The following is a 20301-nucleotide window of genomic DNA, read 5'->3' on the forward strand; positions in this document are numbered from 1 at the left end:
ACACATGAAGGATTACCCTCAATCCTTTATAAATAACTATTCATGTACAATTTTTCCATTTTTAAAATGATAGTAATTCTTCCTTTCATCCTATAATAACCTTGATGGAGGGTTTTTAAAAACAGCCTTTTTTAAAAAAAATCACTATTACTGTTTGCATGCAACTTTCAATAATTCTTTCTTCTGGAAGATGATTGCACATTTTTGATTGAAAAGATTTTCTTCAGTAATAACATCTACCCCACTGTGAAGTTAGATACAGTGACCAACTTCATTTCCTGAGGAATTTATACAGCAGTCTTTCATATCCTACCTGAGACAATTTTATACTAGTTATTTCTCTGATTTATGGCAACACAATGAACATATTTTTAAAAGTAGATTGTTGACCAAACTGGTTTTTCCTCAATAATTTTTATTTTATGGACCAAATTAGAATGAACTATTGCTAATATCTCTTAAAGAGTTATTAAGACTGTTCATTTTCCTCATGGGCAGATATGTTGCACACATAGTAACTTAAAAGTCTTTGAATTTTTCAAAAGAATACTATATGGAAAAAATGTATTTTCTTTGCCATCCTCTAGGGATTGTCCCTTCCTCCTCCTCTTCCCAGTTTTTGAGCTAGGAAATCGTGCTTTGTAGTCAAAGATTAAGACCTAAGCACTTGAGCTCAAGCTTGTAAAATTTTCAGAATAATCAATGAACACTGCATTTTAATTAAGTTTGTCATAAGCTATTTTGAAGGCTTGCTTTTAGCTGACAGTCCAGGCCAAATATTACAAATTGAAGTTTGTATGACATTTGTCTAATTCTGGGGATTAAACTTTTTTTTAAAAATTAGCAATAAGATAAACAAACATTTGTTTAATGTATAATACAAAGTAGCACAGCGCCAGGCGATATCAGTGCACAAAACATGATACAAATATATTTACCTATATATATGTGTGTGTGGAATGGTGCAGGAGCTAGTCAACTATCAACAAAAACATAGCCACTGGAAGAATATAGTTGATTTTACAATGCAACAAATATCCAATCTTAATGCAGAAAATTCTTAAGACAGTGCCATACCACAATCTTTAAAGGGGGATAATTTCATTGGATATGTTTGGATACTCTAATTAGAGCAAATACACATAAGAACTAAATTCTACCTGTTAGTTTATTAACACAATAGGAAAACATAATTCAGAGAAATCACACTTGAATATACAGCAATGAAAAGAGATATAAGCACTTAATAATGACACAGACACAAACTGCTTCTTTATGTACTCTTATCATAGCTTTAGACTACCCCTATCAACACTTTATTTTAAGACATCTCAAAGAAGAAATAACTTATCATTTGTAAGAACATGAACAGGTATACAGACACAAATAACCTCTCTAGCGTTTTAAAGTAAATTTTGAAATAAATGTAACCTTCGTGCACTCTTTTGTCACATAAAGGGTTAACAGACATTAGCATCAATTTTACATAAAATGTAGTTGCATCCAGTTGTTTAGATGGTTTTGCAAAAGGCCTACAAAGGTAGAGTCATGTGTGGCCCTCCAGATGTTACTGAACTGCACCCCCCCCAATGCCTTACACCATTAAGTGTGTTGGAAAGGCCTGATGGAACTGTTTTGAAGTTTGATTGGCATTCATTGCGGATCCCTGAACTTGTCAGAATCATGGTGGATTCATCAATGACCATTAACCGTAAAATTAAAATGAAGCCTTAGTTGCTGTAAAAGTAAGAACAGGCAATTGGTTTGCTAGGCTTTGGTCTTGCCAGTACTGGTTGAAGACTGAATATTGGAAACAGTGGAGCTTGATTTGATTTGGAAAAGGTGCTTTGCAGTCTTAAAATACCCCATCCTCCAGCATTCATTTCAGCCCCTTTTTTCCTCTCTTTTAAAAAGATATTTTTGAACTATCAAAGTAGCTTTTTCTTTAAAAAAAAAAAAAGTAATCTCTACAAATATCTCTAAAATTGGTTCACATCAGCTCTGCTTGTATTATGAAGTAGATAGAAACTGAATGCAATGCAAAAGGATTCTGCGGTGATGTTAAGAGAACTTAAGGCTTTGCAAGAGAACAGATACATTTGAATTGGCATTAATTATAAACCTAGGAAATCTGAGGTGGGGAATCTCCAATCAGAGGGTGAGAGAGGTAGATCTTCCACTTAACTCCATTCCTTCCCTCTATTGGTAATTCTGGGAGGTTCCTTTGCCCCTTAAAAAGGTAGCCATAGACATTTCCAGCAACCTCTTGCATGCCTTTCCAAGAACAGGAGAGATTTTCCCCTAATAAAAGCAGCAAGAGTGCACATGCCCAATTCTCCCTCTCAAGCAAGAACTATAGTATTCTTCCTCTTACTCAACAAATGCCCAGCAGTCTTTTTCTAGGCATTAGATAATTATTTTTTCAAAAGCTGCTCTTTATTTAAAAAAAAAGTTAGAACCTATAATACAATTAATTTGTATTCAAACATGGAACTTGTTGTTCCTGTTTGGAATCAATAGCCCTTCATAAGAAACAAAATATCTGCAATTCCTGCCATTAACACAGTCAAACTGCTACTTCCTAACTTCGTTCTAAGTCTCTGGTCAATATTTACAACATGTAAGAAGGGATGGAACTACACTTTTAGCATGCTAGAACAGGTGCCATGTGTATTTCATCGCAGCTCAAGTAAAGGATTACTTTCCGACAAAGTGCCTAGAAAATTACAGCTGCAAATGATTGGTTCAGTAAAGGCCCCTTTTCCCCAATCACCAACACAGGTCTATTCATGTTATGAGTTCTGGATATATTTGTTTTAATACAAATGTTTGAAATCTATAATGTGGGGTTAGCTAAACTTATCTCTGACACACATTTGGGAAACTCGCTTTACAGATATATAGCATCAGTTCAAACCGTCTCATCCCCAAATTGTTGCTTTTGACTTTGCAATGCAAATTCTTTCAACCCTTTGGGGACGGCTATTCATTTATATACAGTAATAAAGGATGGGCAGTTTTGAAGGAACTGATATTCTTCATCTAATCACTCTTAAGTAAAGAGTGCGCAGAATAAAAAGTCAAAAGCCAAGGACTACTGGGCAATCCAGTAAACAAGGAAGAGAAGTCAATGGAGTCTATATCTACATTCTCAGCAATATTACAGTGTGTTTAAAGTTAGAAACCAGATTTTTCCCCCAAGGATGCCTAAGGCTCAGGAGCAGAACTCCAGTTTGAATGGTTCCCCCTCATTCGTCTTCAAAAGTTGGAACCAACCACATGCTTCCTCCCCACCCCCATTATTTGACTTTTGCTGTAAAAGAGAGGTTTCCAACCTTGGCACCCTGTGGACTCCAACTCCCAGAATTCCCCAGCCCACCATTCTCATTCATGCCTTTTTCTTCTGCTCTAAAGAAACATAAACATTAGGCAGCATTTATGATGAATTTCAGATTTTTACCAAAGGGCCAGGTTGTAGAAAAAAGTCCACATTGAAAATTTAAAAATCTATTTCCACTAAAATATTTTCCAGGACACAAATTACACAATACATACTACAAAAGTGCAGGGATTGGAACGGCTGATTTTAATTTTTTCTTAAATATTCTTTTCTTAATCAAATTTTGAAAGAGCTTATAAAAATCAGCTAAAAAGGTATTGTTCCATCTCTCCAGGTCATTGTGTTATGCTAATGTCTCTGTCTGCAACTTCATTCTGGGATTTTTATTCCCGAAGTATGCAAGAGCATTTTCAAAAGACATGCTTTTCACCTACAGTATAAAGGATCTGGATTTCGCTTCCTTATTTTGTTTTAGAAAAAAAACAGCAACCCAACAAATCCCTTCAAACAGGTGTTGTTCTCCTGTTGACCATATTGATATGAAGTCCCTCTTTGAATTCCTTTTGAAGGAAATTGTGGACTTGAAGAAAGCCAGCATCTTGTTCTATATTGTAACTTGCTGCTGTGGTGACCTTCAGAGGTTCCCTGGAGAGGGTATACATGGAGATTTCATTCATCGGAAGAGAACCTGCCATCTTCATCCCAACTGGAGAAATGTCCCTGGATGGAGAAGGTTCTGTTGATCGAGAACTGGATCTGGACCTTCTTCTTCTGTATCTGTAGCTTGGCATCCTTGCATAAGGGGAAGCAGAAGTCTTAAGGAACTGCTTCTTGGTCTTAAACCTCAGCTCTTTGTTTTTATCAATATAAATGTTCACAGCCAGCACACCAACTGTTTCTGCCACAATGAAAGACAAGGCTCCAAAATAAAAAGACCAGCCGTAACTGTATTGGTTCTTTTTATCCTCATCCCGCTTGTCACTAGGATCACCTGCATTGCTGGAGATGTAGACAATAATTCCTATTATGTTACTTAACCCTGGAAAGAAAATAGCGGGGAGAAATCTGGTTAGGAGAAAAGCTCCAGGAGACAATTATCACAATAACTTTCCTGCCACATCAACTTGTATCTTACAACAACAACAACAACAACAACAACAATTTTATTTCTATACCACCCTTCTCCCGAAGGACTCAGGGCGGTGTACAGCCTAATAAAACACAAAAATATACGGATATCAATTAAAAAATAATTAAAATTATTAAATAATTTCGGCCTGAATTAAAACCCAAAAATTTAAAACACCCAATTTAAAATCATTTACTTTGATAGCCCGGCCTGGCAGAACAGCAGAGTCTTGAGGGCACAGCGAAATACACAGAGGTCGGAGATCTTGCGCAATTCCGGGGGCAGTTCATTCCATAGGGCAGGAGCTCCCACAGAGAAGGCCCTCCCCCTGGGTGTCGCCAGCTGACATATCTTGGCCGATGGCACCCTGAGGAGCCCCTCTCTGTGGGAGCAGACTGGTCAGTGGGAGGCTACTGGTGGCAGAAGTCGGTCTCGAAGGTACCCTGGTCCTATGCCATGGAGCACTTTAAAGGTGGTAACCAACACCTTGAATCACACCCGGAAGACCACTGGGAGCCAGTGCAGCTCGCGCAGGAGAGGTGTCACGTGGGCACAACGAGTCGCGCCGATAACCACCTGCGCGGCCGCATTCTGGACCAGTTGGAGCCTCCGAGTGCTCTTCTTTAGTCCATGAGCTAATATATTTTCATGCAGTTCTGAGTATGATTTTATTTGCTTTATATTGCTGGACCGGAACCTTAACTATATGTATAAAATGAATAGTTGCCTAGACTTGAAGTACAAAACACTTGGAGGGCATCAAGAGCTTTTATTCTGTTTATGTTATCTATGCGGTTTAAGGCAATACTTTCCAACGAACTCTAGGAATGCTCAAGAATAAAATCAATAGTGTAAGTCACAGATAACAACAGTTACTAAAGTATGTTCAATATGTTTGAAGGCTTGTCTTACTTAAGGTAGATAAAAGATGAAGCCACTGGAAGTGCCTCAGGGGAAGTCATGGGAAGTGCCTCATGTTATTTTAAATTGTTTTTAGATCCAGTAGAATATAACTTACACTGTGTAGGATACAGTGAACCATCTGCTTAGTTTGGAAATAATGTGGCAAATCTCAGAGAAGAACAAACCCTGATATAGGGTACACCTACTTTATGATGATGAGTGATAGCATTCTTTTTTACAGTATGTGTCAATAACTGCTATGAAGGAGCTGGGTATCCTGTGACACCCCCCCCTCCCCCAGGAGGTTTCTCAAGAACCTGGTAACTGAAGGAGAGGACATACAATGTACACACAGCACACATGCACACACAAAAAAATCTATGCCTCAAAAAAGAACCCTGTAATAATAAGTTTGAGCCTCGTTAATGTAAGATTTAATTTTCAGGCTTTTACTTGTTAAAACAAAAAGCTTATTGCTCTGAGACTTGAATGTAAATCCCAGGTCTCTTTGGGGTTCACATTATAATAATACACTGCTCAAACAAATAAAGGGAACACAAGCAGAAGACATCCGAGATCTGAATGAATGAAATAGCCTTATTAAATACTTTGTTTGTTACATACAGTAGTTTTGTGTTCCCTTTAGTTGTTTGAGCAGTGTATAAACTACTGTATGTAAAGAACAAAATATTTAATAAGGCTATTTCATTCATTCAGATCTCAGACGTCTTCTGCTTGTGTTCTCTTTATTTTTTTGAGCAGTATAGTAATAATGGAGGTTGTCTTCATGTTTATTATTGGTCTACTCCCTAGTTCTCTTCTCCATCCCTGTTGATTAAAAAAACCAAAAGCTTGTAATATTTATGCCCTTAACTTTTGAGTGAGAGATGACTGAAAGCAGTCGGTGGAAGAGGCTGAGTTAACACTTGGAAGGGTTACAGGATTGGGGTTACCTAATCAGATCTCATTATCTTCTGAAAAGGAGGCTAGTTAGAAAGATGAGCACAATATATGACACCATAAGCGTACTAACTCTGTTCTGTTTACCTCCAACCTTGCCAGCTTTAGCTTCCACCCAGAGTCAATATCACTCAGATACTTCTGGAACTGGGGAATCACTGGATTCTCAATCATCTTTCCTAAAGTGGAATATTTGTGACTGGTCTGTAATTATAAAAGTCTTCTAGGAGAAAGGAGGATTCCTTAAAAGCGGTTTTTAGTACTGCCTTTTTAGACAGTGGGAAATGAATTCCTGCCACAAGATGGAATTGATAAGTTGAATCATGGGCCGGCCAATTTAATTAACTACAGGGCCTACTGAGATAGTAGCTCTCATTTCTCCACGCATACAGTCTATATTTTTGAGATCTTCAAACAGAAAAGATTCCTCTATGTGTAAGGTAAGTGATGGCCAAACCTATATCCCTATGATGTGCAGTAACATTTCTGGTCTGTAAAAACAGAAATAATTGAATTTATTCATACAGAATTATGTAAGCTGCCCTCAGCAAATCTAACTATTCTGTATTCTTTCCCCTGAAAATCCTGGATTCAGAGTAAGATTGGTCTGTTCTGTGTAATGAAAATAGATTCACCTGTTATATTTACAGTACATCTTTTTTTTTTTTTTTTTTAAATGTAAATGCTCTGGGTTCCTCTAGAGTTACCCTTTCAGTGAAGACCTACCAGGATTCCTTTAAAAATGCAATCCCAAGAAACAAACATATTCCTGAATATCTTGTCTTTCTTGGCAATGCTCAGTTGTTTTCTATGTAGCCATATGGTGGAACACACCTTCCTCCTCTGACACCTTTGATTTATATCCTGTTTTTCTACTCAGAAGACACTCAAAGTATCTCCCAGTGAAACTAAGAGCCTCTGAAGCCTCATTGGTAATCTTTATTTGAATTCAATATGACCTTAGTATTACTAATGCTAATCTAACGCCACTACATTTAAACTGAAGATTCCAAATGTCCAATACAAACTAGATAGAATCCACAATTGCATCCTAAGAGTGGATAAGAAGTGGAAATATGAGGCATTTACTGTGTGAGACATCAGAATTAAACTAAGGGAATATAATAACCATGCCAGGGATTAGCAATCTGGTACCAAATGGACTTCAGTTCCCATTAGCTGAAGCCAGCATGGTTGATGCCAAAGGTTTTGTAGGAGCCAAAAGATATCAGACTATCTACCACTGAACCATGGCTATACTGCAAAACTGATCATCATAACAGCTGTGGTGGTACAGTGGTTAGAGTGCAGTATTATAGGCTACTTCTGCTGCCTGCCAGCTGCCTGCAATTTGGCAGTTCGAACCTCACCAGGCTCAAGGTTGACTCAGCCTTCTATCATTGGATAAAATGAGGACCCAGATTGTTGGGGGCAATTTGCTAACTCTGTAAACTGCTTAGAGAGGGCTGTAAAGCACTGTGAAGTGGTATATAAGTCTAAGTGCTATTGCTATTTGCTAGCTTACTTTTAAAAAAGGAGGGCTGTCTTTTTAGGTGGTGTTGATAAAGAGAGAAAAAATAGCAGCAGAGAGAACCATGATTAGTTCTTGAGTTTTTAGAGGAAGACCATGGTAGAAACATAGAGAAGGATTTTATCTTGCTCCTCTAGAAACCTGAGGCCTCCTTCCATTCCATTCAAAAAGCTGTGTGAAAATTTGGAGGAGTGGTTTCCATCAAGATGTTTAGAAAGTGAACAGACACCTACTTTGGTAGCCTCCAGGCTCTTTGATAAATCTTTTTACATTTTTTTATGTAAAGTGAAGTGTCAATGATATCATTGCCTTTATTTTCAAGGATGATTCTTGATACTCTGATTTGCTCCATGAGCCAGATGGATGGTTTAGCCTAGGGCTGGTTTGGAAATGTGTCCACCCGCCTCCCAGGAAGAGTAAAACAAGCAGGTGTCTAAAAAGTGTTTGGGGAATGGGGACTCAACATGACGATAGGTAGTTTTCTGTTAAATCCATGCTTTGTAATTTATTCCTTTACTCCAACCCTCCTTTTTACAGACATGTTGGAAAAGAAAGGTTTGCAAAGCATGAATTTTGCCTCCCAGCCTGAAGTCTGCTGACTTTATATGGTGGCACTTGGAGCTGTGGAAGGGGAGGGCTGAAGAAAATAACATTTTTGTTCTCTTTCAATTCCAGCAGAATTGGCTCAGTGAAGATCTGAACTCAACCAGTAAATCATAAGATCCCTTTGCTGATATTATTTGGAGGACATGACCTTTTCCATTCCCAATGCTCACTGAAAAATTAAAGAAGAAGCCTATAAAATAAAGATGAAGTTACCTGCTGCTACAAAAAGAATTCCAGCACTAAGGATAATGTTGTTTTTGCTGCTGTAAATCCTCCCAGCTCCAATGCAGAGGCCTCCCAGTAACAGCAAGATTGTGCTTAGGATGGGGAACACGCTGGAGGCACGTACTATACCTGAGAAAGAAAGGGGACAGGAGAGAGAGGGGACCATAACGGAGGAAGATTGTTTTGCTATCGTTTTTTAAAAAAGAAATATAGCAGTTAAAAACCAAATTCATATGACCAGTGACAGTTTATTAATCAAATCATATTTACACTCAGCACTTTGAGCATTATGTTACTGAAGCTGCTTCCAAATAACTACATTATTGTCATCAACATCATCAGGCATTCGTAGACACTGTAAAATCAGCAATATAAAAGTGACACCAACAGAATATCAGAACATTGCAGGAAATACTTTCAAGAAAGGTGAAAGAAAGCCCCAAATGGTTATCAACGTCCTGGAACCTGGAGTCCACCAGATAACTTACCCAGCGGTGCCAGAATCACCCCGACCAATATAATGATAGGGAACGAAGGGAACAATAGTGCAATTGGGCTACAAGTTATCAGAATAAGGACTGTTTTATATTTGGGCAAAATGTTTGCCTCTGGAATGGGAAGCCTCCCCTAAAACACTGCACCTTCGATTTGCTTTTTTTTTTTTTCCTGATGAAGTTTTTGCACTTCCTGCTGGAAAATTTATGAGGTTATTACCATAATCAGCTTTCTAGAGTCACAATGTGGGGAAACATCTTCTGACAAGCTACCAGCTAAAGGGGTTATAAAGAATAACCCAGAAATTAATGCACGGAAGAGTAATGAAAAATGGATGAGCAGATGATGGCATAACGCCAGAGAGGCAGTATTATGAACAGCCACTTCCAGGCATGTGGATTTGGATAATTAAGACTGACTGTATAGGAGCTCTCCTGCCCCATCCAGCCTTCTCTGGGGCTGAAGCATAAAAGACCAAATGTATACACTTTAAGGGGGAGCTTGTTTAGAAGAGGATAGAAGGGGCATTGGATGGTCACAGCCTTCTTAGTCTAAGCAATAATCAGCCTTCTTTGTCACCCCTTCAAGGTCTGGGTTGATTGATCAACTTGCATGGCGTTGGCTTTCTTCTTTGGGTCCACAGAATTCTGTTCCTTTACTGCATGTTTTGCTGTTTTACTTATTTATCGCTTTGAAAGTCAGCCTCTTTTCTGCCTCAGCAAATTCTCCAACAGCACTGGGTGAAAGGGGCACAAACCATAAAAGTAAAAAGAATCAGAGAGGACAAGGAAGAAAAAAGGGAAGGGAAGAAGAGTAGTGCTAAGGAAGATTGAGAGAGGGGCTTTGGAAGTAGAGGAAAAATGAGATTTCCAACATCTTGGAAATTGGCTCTGTCAGGAAAGATCAATACTTGAGCCTGTTTCACAATGTTTCTTTTGCAGATTTTACCATTAAGTAATGACATTTTTTTATTCTGCACTAAAGGGTAAATTACAATCATGGTGAGATGCTTACTGATTTGCAAGAAAATTACCTCAGGCAAGAGCTTCAAAACAGGCTCACAATTATCTACAGACAGAGAAGGAAGAACAGTGGTGCTCATAACTTGGTTTGGCATCCTAGGACAAAATGGACTAAGGACACAAGGCCCGGGTTTATTTAATATGCTAGAACTTGACCTGGGCTTATTTGTCAAAGGAACTATTTTAATATGATCTTATAGAGATCATATTAATCATGTTGGTTACTTAAGCAATAGTGGGGCATGCTTTCCATCTTCTGTCTAAAAAGCTAAATCTGATAAGTAGGAAGAGTACATAAAGGCGTAGATAAACATTACTAAGCCTCAAGTGCAGAAGGACTCAGATTGAGTGTTTTGCATCTCAGATGGGACTGGAAAATTCTTTACCTGAAATCTGGAACTGACATTTATCACCACATTGATCAGGATGGGAGTCAAATTTTGCCAAAGTAGAATATTAAGGAAAACCGGGGATTGTACTTCAGTGACATGTGCAGGCCACCAGTTCCCCATTACACTAAAAACAATGGATTAGTATCTGACTTACTTTAAGATATTTTTACACCAGTTCCCCATAATGCTACAAAGAATACTGAACTAAATGTACTAGTAGCCTGATTTAGTTTGAGATACTTTAAAATATGTGTAAAAAGATCTTCCCTGGTTAATACTGGTTTTAAATGTCAGTTCCAGTTTTAGGGAGAGAATTTTTCAGTTCTACTGGGAAGGACAAGACTCAATCTGGATCCTTCTGCAATTGGGGCTAGTAACCTTTACTAAAACTACAGTCTTTTTTTATTTTACAGAACATTTTATATTATTTTGTGTCACATAAGAGAAATGGTAGAACAATCTCCTTCCCCTAGAGGTTCGTTTAGGCCATAACCTAACAATATCCAATCAATTCTCAAAGTTTACCAAATTTTGCTTGGACAACAAGGGGAGGGTAGCCTTGTTCTGAATCTGGATTAATACTGGCTGTGTGAACATGTATAAATCTAGTATGGGCCATATGTGACCTTCCAAGTATTGGGGAACTCTAGTAACAATAAGCCTTAACCAATATGGCTGTTTGTGAGGGATATGTGCAATATAACAAATTTGCAATCTAGTAATTCATTGTAATTACTAGTAGGATAAATGTTCTGAATAAAATGTATTCAGAAAAAAAATCCTCAAGTATTAAAAAAGGAAGCCAGAAAACCCTAAAGACCCGGTTGCCATATAAATGTGACTGAAATGATTATGCCCTACTTAACATCACACTGGAAATCTATGGAATGCTTGCTCTTTAAACTCAGCACCTTATTTTCTGATTTGTGATTCTCAGTACAACTCTCCATAAATGTACTCACAGCATATTCCACTGTGTTTAATGGCCTCTACTCTAAGATTCATAACTGTACTTTGATTTAATCCCGTTGCTTTTCTCAAACATCTTAAAACAACTTAAAACAGGAATAGGTGATGTTTAACTCCCATCAGTTGTAGACATCATGGCTAACTGCAAGGAATCAGGGAAGCTGCAGACTAGAAGAATCTAGGACAATATATTATTTATACTTGTTGCAACAGCAAATAATCCAGTGTTATTCTTCTACATTACATTGGATTGCTGAGCAAATCTAACAAAAAGCTACCTAAGTATATTCCTATGATTCTTGCCACTTACATAAATATTCTCAATACTGGAGATTCTGTCAATTGAAATAGTAATAAAGGAGACTTAAGCTCTGTCATCAACAGCATTGTTGTGAAAATCTTAATAATGTTATGTTAGCCTCTGAGGCTAACAAATGACAGTTAGGCCTCTATGATTACAAACTTGATCTCTCATCTGAGAGCCAGGGAATGTTTGTAGAGATATCTAATTCCTCCTGCTTTAATTAAAAAGTTTATAAATGAGGGAGGGAGAGAGGGAGGTATTCGTACTGTTTTGGCTACACGGTTTACACATATTGATAAATCTGGCAATGTTTGTAAGAATTAAGGCACAACAATTGCAGTCGCCATTTTCAAAAAATAGAAGAGATGTCCCTGCCTATTAGACATCTCTAAGAGAAATTAAGGAATTGGATGAATTGAAGAAAATTTGATAGTTTGATAGTTTAGGCGCAGGCTGGATTTCCAAAGAGTTGGCTGACTATGAGTCTTTCTGGTACTCCAGCATCTTACTGAGAAATACCAAATGCTATAATCTCCTCACAGGTAGCCTTCACAGACGTGTAATCAGTACTTGATTCTATTTCCAAAACAGAACATGGATAGTCCATTGGAAACTTCTTAGATTGATCCGCATTCATTATTTCTTATTTAGACTCTTTATAACAGCACCTCTCTGAAAGTGAAAGGTGATCATTAGAGAAACTTATCAAATGCTGTTTCAACATATAAGGGTGTTTAAACAAGGCTGCATGCTTGCTCCACTTTTGTTTAATAATAATATCTATGCCATGGTGGGCCTTTAGGCAACCCAAATGTTCATCTCCTAAACTGGCAGATGGGTTTATCTCCATCTTACTTTATAGGGATAATGCAGTGATGCTGTCAAGCTCCCAAGAGGCTTTAGAAGAGCCTAGTGTGTCCTGGTTCAGTATTGCCAAGAAGATGAAGTCACAATCAATTATAACTTTGCAAACTGCTTTTGCAAAGACATAGTCCATAAGTGCTATATGTTGTCATATTTCCAGTTATAAATTTATAGAGTTATAAATTGAATATTAAAGTAGTTTTTTATTTGGAATTTCTCCTTTTATATATTGAAATATTCTTCGTTGTAATTTAAATTGCATTTTTTATGGCAGAGGTGATGTTCTTATATCCAGGCCAAAGACCATAACAATACCTTCTCGTAGATATTTTCATTATCCTCATCATCTGATTAAGTTATTTCAGAAAATAGGGCTTCCCCTTTAATAACAAGGACTTGTTTTTTCTTCCTTCCCTGCAAATGAATGTTAATTTTTTAGAATTGCAGGCTTGACTCCGATTATCCTGAACAGAGTGAGAAAGTAGCTTCCTCTTGAAAACTGTCACATAATATAGGTTGTGCTCTACATGTCTAGAAATGAAGCAATGTGAGCAGATCATGCTCCAATAAAAGTCCCCATAAAGCATTGCTATTCATTATGCAAGGGTGGTAGAATGTGGCAGCTGTTCATTCCGCTTGGTTTCCTTCCAGGCTCTAGGAAAAAGGGAAGATTAGCGACCAAGACTTGCTATCAACTCAGTCACGCAAGCTAAGACATTTTATGTGTGCTAACTATAGCCTCTTGATGCCTGAATATTTTCAGACAACATCATACGTGAATGAAGATTGGTTTCAGCGAAGTTGCACCTGCTGTTGTGAAAAGGATAAATTGGTCTCACTCTTCTGGATGTCCAGCATCTGCTTAACTTCTCGGGCAACCTCAGAAATCATATAGTCAAATGAATATTTCAGCATGACAACAAGTGGCTTTCAGTAGAATATGTTATATTTATGCTCCTGTGCACATTTCTACTATTTTCTTTCCTGAAAGCTCTTAAAACCTGGTTTTCATCCTAGAAGTCTGGATATAATGTATTTTGGGAGCACAGTTGTGATTTCTTGTTGCTGTTATGATTGTTTTAGACTGGGCTATCTGTCTGGTTTTATTTTTTTTAAATTGTTTTTTACTTTTTTGGATTCTTTATGCTGGTCAGAGTCCATCCGAGTTGGATGGCTATAACAAAGAAAAAAAAAATCTGAAATCACAATTGCAAGTTCTTTAGCTGGACTTCATGTGCATTGAATTCTTCCCAAGAACCTAGGGTATTGTAATGTATCGACATAGTATATGTCTGGATCTAAGTAGGGTAGCCATTTATAATTGACAGAAATTTTGTCAATGCACACATTTTCTAAGTGTCATCCAAGATTTTTTGGTATGGGACCCAATGTGCTAATGCCCATTGGGGCCATTTTCAATTTCAGTTTCAGTTTTCAGATCTTGATACTCTGTGATCTTCTCCAATTCTTCGTCTTGTATTCCACTATCTCCTGGTATTGCCATATCGATTATCAACCCTTTATTATTATGAATCTTTGAACAGTCAGCCAGATGTTCAGACTGGATTTGGCATTTTTATCTACTTACTGAGTCCTTTCCAAGGACCTGGGATAGGCAAATGTTGATGTTTGGTAATGTTAGAGATATTGTCGCAGGATGTAAGCTGTTCAGAATAAAGCCGCCTTTTGCAATTGACTGATGATGAATTTGTCAATGCCAATGTTGTTTAAATGGTGCTCCAGTTGTTTTGGGATTGCACCCAAGGTGCCTATTACTATTGGTATTACCTTTGTTTTATTTTGCCATAGTCATTCTATTTCCATTTGCAGGTCTTTGTAATTTGTGACTTTTCTCCAGTTCTTTCACTTCTATTCTGCAATCTTCAGGTACCATCATATCCATTATCCAGACTTTTTTTGTCTTTCTTATCTACAATTGTCAAATCTGGAGTGTTATATGGCAGGTGCTTATCTGTCTGAATTCTAAAATCCCAGAGCACTTTAGCTTCTGGCAGCTGTGATCTCACATTGTTATGTATATCATAATATTAATACCTGGCAATTTTTTTCTTTTATAGAAACATCATTAAGTAAAAGAATGAGAGAGGAATAATGGACAAAATGAAAGAAGGAATTAAAGCCTCCTTTTCAAAATAATTGTGGAGTGACTGGCACTAATAACCAGCTATGTATGGGCACTAAAAGAATAATAAGCTCCAATAATATTGTTTAATGCTTAAGGAGAGAGGGAAAAAAGACTTCTCATGAAAAAGGTAACTAAAGGCTTTATTACCATTGTTGTTTATTTCAGCCATTCAGGAAAGTCTTCTTAGGTTAAATGGACTTATGTTTATTATAATTCCTTGGTGTCATTGCCTCAACTAGGCAATCTATGGATATTTCATTATTAAATTTATATGTTGCTACAACTGGGATACTAATTTCCATAACTTTTACCCACCAGCCACGCTAGCTGAAAGTTTTGTGAGCTTTGTAGCCATAACCCTGGATGGGAACTAAGTTGAGGAAAGTTGTTCAGTTAATATGTAAGTATTTTTGAACTTTCAGAGAATTAAAAAAACTATTCACCAAGAGACTAAGCTGACATTTTTTTAATCTCATGCAAGACTAATTAAATCTTGGAATTCAAGTCTTTGCATCTTAAAAAATGAAGAAACTAATCCACTCTGGTCTTTTCATGAAGAATAATACCAGAACATTTAATTATTTAAAGTTTTCTTCTTTTTACTTAGGAAACGAACTTCTAATTTGTCTTAGCTTAAAAATGAGAACCAATTATCCTACCATTGTCTAACAGGTATGTTTTACTATGAGGATTCCTGCTAAATAATTTGATATAGGACATATTAAATGTACATAGCAAAACCATTTCTTATTTATGGTTCCTTTACTGGCTGGGTGGCATAGAGGTTTATTTTAATTTGTCTGCGAGAAGGGATTCTGTTTTTTAAAAAAAATTGAATGACAATTCCCTCATTTTTCATAAACCCGAATCCTGAAAATTCATGGATAATTTGAAAATAAAGACAGCATGTTGCTGTCAGCAATATAGTTCTATAATTACTATATTAGATCAGTGGCCTATGGCTGAACTGACTACTGAACCGTGTGCTTTATATCTTAGCATCTTATTGTTTTAAATACTATGATAGAATATATTATTTTCATGTCACTGCCTGTACATTTAAATTTTTGTCTGGTTGCTTTATTTTATTTATTTAAAATGGCTTTAATGCTACGTCAGACTTTCTCACTACACAGCTAATGGCAAAAAACTAAAACAAAAAATAAAAGACACCTCCCAAATAAATATGTATAAAAATAACATCCTTGATACTATGACTTATAACATCCCTAATTTAAAACAACCTATCAGAATACTCAATAAATTACAGCTGTTCTGATACTGCTACCATACATCTCAGATAATCAGTTCCTTAATTCTACCCTCCTAAAGGATCTTTGAAAAAGACAATTTTAAATAACTTTCTAAGAATCACAAACAGGAATATAGTTCTAGCACTAGAGCTCCTGAAATCAATTCCCCTCTTGCTGAGCCTGAGAAGACATGGAGAGACACAGCAAGCATCTCCTGCAGATATGTCTTGGGATGGGTGGGTAGATTCTGTTTGTGTGAATCCTCTATGGTAGACCAAACTAAGAAACCTAATGCCATATCGGCCAGGAATACTTTTTATTGTCACATCTGTAGTAACTGAATTTTGCAAGTCTGAAAGTGCTACACCCTATGGGTGGTATTCACTTACCTTAGCTACTGGTTCACAAATGGGAGTCCACACGCCTCCTCCACGCATGCGCAGAGCCTTCTGCATGCGCAGAGGTCAAAAATGGGACATGATGACATCCGGGCGGGTGGGCAGAGTGCGATCCAGATAGAGCCGGCTGAATTTCACCCCTGCTATATCCCCTCATAACTTATCTTTGCATAAATTAGGGAAGGGCCTAGATCTCTCTAATTAGTTTCTTGGAATGGGCTCAAGACTGATATATCTAATTGTTGCCTTTGTAGCAGCTCTTCCTTCTCTCCTTCTAGACCAGGCCTGTCAATCTTGCGGCCCACGGGCCAGATGCATCACGCGCAGGCCACACCCACCCCAGCTCCTCAAAGGCAAAAAATGCCGTGATACATCAAGTGATGCAATCGAGTTTGACACCCGTGTTCTAGATTATTCCCAATGCCCTCTACAGTTTGGAGAAAACCAGACTCTAAGCCTTGTAACTCTTTCTTAAGCTATTACCAGCATCCTGCACTATGCTAAAAAATAATTGGGAAGACAATGCAGCTCCCACAGTACCAATGTTATATGGCTATAGCTAGTAGATCCAGTCAGCATATAAGCAGCTACTTCTGTACCAATTGAGGTTTCCAATGGTCTTCAAGGGCAGGCCCATGTGGAATGCATTACAACTGTCCATACATGAGGGGAAAAGAACATTGCCAAAGCCTCCTGCCCCAGGAATGCTAGCAGTTGGCATTCCAGCTGTCTTTATTTGGCATCTTATTATTACAAGCGAATGTTAAAAGACAAATCCTACACTTCTACCATTTATAGAGTAGAAGCTCTTTATAAACTTGATTTCTAACAGTTTTATAATATAAGTGTTTTCAGCAGCATTAATGCATGCATCATTTCAAGTAGCTGTAACTCTTCCAATATGAGAAAGCTAAAAAGATAGGTTTCACTATCATCTGCAATTCCTATCTCTTCCTCCCTAGGCAGAAAAAATCGGTGATTTTCTATTTTTTCTGACAGATTGTGCAGTGTTTTAGAAAACTGAACTGAAAAATCAGCTGGCTAATGAGAGAGGCTTTTAAGCAGAGACTGAAAACATTCAGGAGAAGCAGTATAGATCATAGTTGAAAAACAGAGCTCACAGAGAAGAATAATTAGGTGTAACATAAGAGAGGAAAACAGTAAATGGAAGCATGCAAATGTGTATAAATCAGAGAGAAAAGAAGGAGGCTCACTGAGATAACATGAAATTGATGCCATGTATATCTTTTTGAGGGAAAATCAGAACACAAATGAAAAATAAATAAGTAGCAGAATGATTATTACTCGGGAGGGGGAATGTGTACAAGCAGCAAAGATAAAAACAGACTGATATTCGGGAATAAGTGGTGATAGGATTTTGCAGATTTGCCTCAAACTGACCTGGATCACTGAGAAATACTGTATGGTTTAGATATATGTAGTCATGACTTGTTTGCTCAAAGCAGTTGATCGAGAAGTTGGATCTACCTGTCACACAATGCCTGGAAATAATCTGCCTTGAAACTTTCTTGGATGGAAGAAAGCTGGAAGAAGGTTGTGGTAACTATTCTTTGGATCTTTGACAAGTGAGGCAAATCTTTAATCAGTGGGAAGTCATTTGATAACAAGGATTGTTACTTTATTCTCAGGATCTTAGAATATAAACATTTAGGAACTTAAAATGTATGGTGGAATCCAGGAGCAGAAATCTGATAGCAAACTGTGTAAAGTCTACTGCAAAACAAAGGAAGCGAATAGAAACCACAGTGGTGCTAAATAGCCATATTTATCCCCTCTCTCACTGGAGACTGAGACACTGAGACACTGGCGGTTACTTCTTTTATGGTACTTCATAGGAGATTCGGCCAAAACCAGAACAAATGGACCCAGCCACAGAAATTTGGCAGCCAAATAGGTAGAGACTCCGGGGCTGCACAAAAGCCTTCACAAGCTGCTTATATTTTATGGCCTATTTGTCTTTGGTACAGATATACCAGTGGATTTTCAACAATGTAAAATTGAAAATCTTGTTAATTAAAATGACAAAATGATTGATTCAAAATTTCTGGGGGTGTTAATACAACGGTATCACATTCATGCGTGAAAATCCAAGCATTATATTCAAATTGTTTTTCTAAAAAGAAACAAATCACACAGAAATCCTCTTCCAAGCACCAATACCTTAGATAGATTTTGGCTTTTTTTTTTTTTACTTACGGAGAAGATATTCAGAGCTATCGTGATCATAGTCATTGTCTTCGGGGAAATGGTTGATTCGAAAACAGTGTCCCTTGTATATTCCTGCAAAAGAAGAAAACATCCAAAGAAATCAATGAAGGAGGGCGATTTCCTGGAGATTTACTCAGCCAAAAGAACCAAGATTTCTGAAGAATTTGAATTCTACCTTGAATTCAACAAGTGATTTATAATAATATTTTGAGACCTGTTAAGGAAGCAGAAAGAACTCTGTTAATACAAACATGCCTCATCTTGTTGTCTTTGTCCAAAAGACTAGAACTCATGGCCAGTGTTTCTAGCTCTGTGCTTTTAATTGCTATAACCAATATAGCTTTCAATTTCATTGTATGTTTGAAATGTTTGGATTTTACTGTATATTTTTTTAATTGATGGTGTATCTGGCCCATAAACTCTTCATAATGTTCCTTCCCTTCCAATATATGAACATTCAGGAGTCTTAAAGTACAAATTTTTCTTTTATTTCCTGTCTCTTTTAATTGGTTTTTTTAGTGTTATCTATACAATACTAAACTTCCAGACTTGTGCCATGGTCCAGGGCCCACGTGACTGACATACTTAAGGTTTTTCTTGAACAGAGCAACACCCGCACACAATCTTTCCATTCCTTTCCTAATAATGCAAGCTGGAATTGGTCTTTTTACAACCCTCTCACATGGAGTTAAGTGGAAACAAGTGCCCTATCATATTGTGTTTCAATGAGATTCTGCCATCTAGGAACACCTACCTAGTGTAGAGCAATATAAATAGAGAATCCTCAAGCACAATTTATTTGTAACAAGAAATGTAGGGTTTTGTGCCTACATTTTTCATGAAAGAAGAGAGCCAACTTGCTTTTTCACTCTTTAAAACTAGTTGATAGGGTCTCCACACACATTCGCTTTAGATTAGAATATATGCAGAATTGGTTTATATTAGCAAGCAATCCTGTATCTGTCTTTTCCAGAAGAAAATCCCCCTTATGGTCAAGGTAAATTTCATAGGATTGAATTCTTGATGTACTTAACAGCTGTGCCATAAACAATTAAATTGTGTGTTGTGTCAACTCTTAAGTCCACACAATGACTCACTTAACTAAAAGGGGATCAGGGGTGAAATCCAAATTTTTTCCCTCCCAGTTCTGTGGGTGTGGCTTGGTGGATGTGGCAGGGGAAGGAAATTGCAAAATCTCCATTCCCACCCCACTCCAGAGGAAGGATACTGCAAAATCTCCATTCCCTCCTCTCCTGGGGGAAGGATATTGCAAAATCTCCATTCCCACCCCACTCTGGGGCCAGCCAAAGGTGGTATTTGCCGGTTCTCTGAACTACTCAAATTTTTTGCTACTGGTTCTCCAGAACCTGTTAGAACCTGCAGGATTTCACTCCTGAAGGGGATTGGATAAAGTAAGATGTTTTGTCAAGAACAGTATCTCATTATCTACCAGGGGATTAGTCCTCCATTGTCTTGAGAAAATGGACCTTCTCCAAGAACTTTGTCTCTCTAGTATCTCTTTGTTATTTCATATC

General features: G+C 37.5%; 1 protein-coding gene across 1 annotated transcript; it reads right to left on the reverse strand.

Moving 5' to 3' along the window:
• Positions 1-1150: 1150 nt before the first annotated feature.
• Positions 1151-19119, reverse strand: CACNG4 (calcium voltage-gated channel auxiliary subunit gamma 4). Its single transcript, XM_087885150.1, has 4 exons — positions 18981-19119; positions 18755-18838; positions 8683-8823; positions 1151-4379 (listed from the first exon to the last, which is right to left on the reverse strand). The coding sequence occupies exons 1-4, from the start codon at positions 19117-19119 to the stop codon at positions 3844-3846; spliced, it is 900 nt and encodes a 299-aa protein (XP_087741276.1). The 3' UTR covers positions 1151-3843.
• Positions 19120-20301: the final 1182 nt, after the last annotated feature.

Source organism: Pantherophis guttatus, chromosome 2 (assembly GCF_059756535.1).
Source record: "Pantherophis guttatus breed Tessera chromosome 2, ASM5975653v1, whole genome shotgun sequence".
Taxonomy (NCBI): domain Eukaryota; kingdom Metazoa; phylum Chordata; class Lepidosauria; order Squamata; family Colubridae; genus Pantherophis; species Pantherophis guttatus.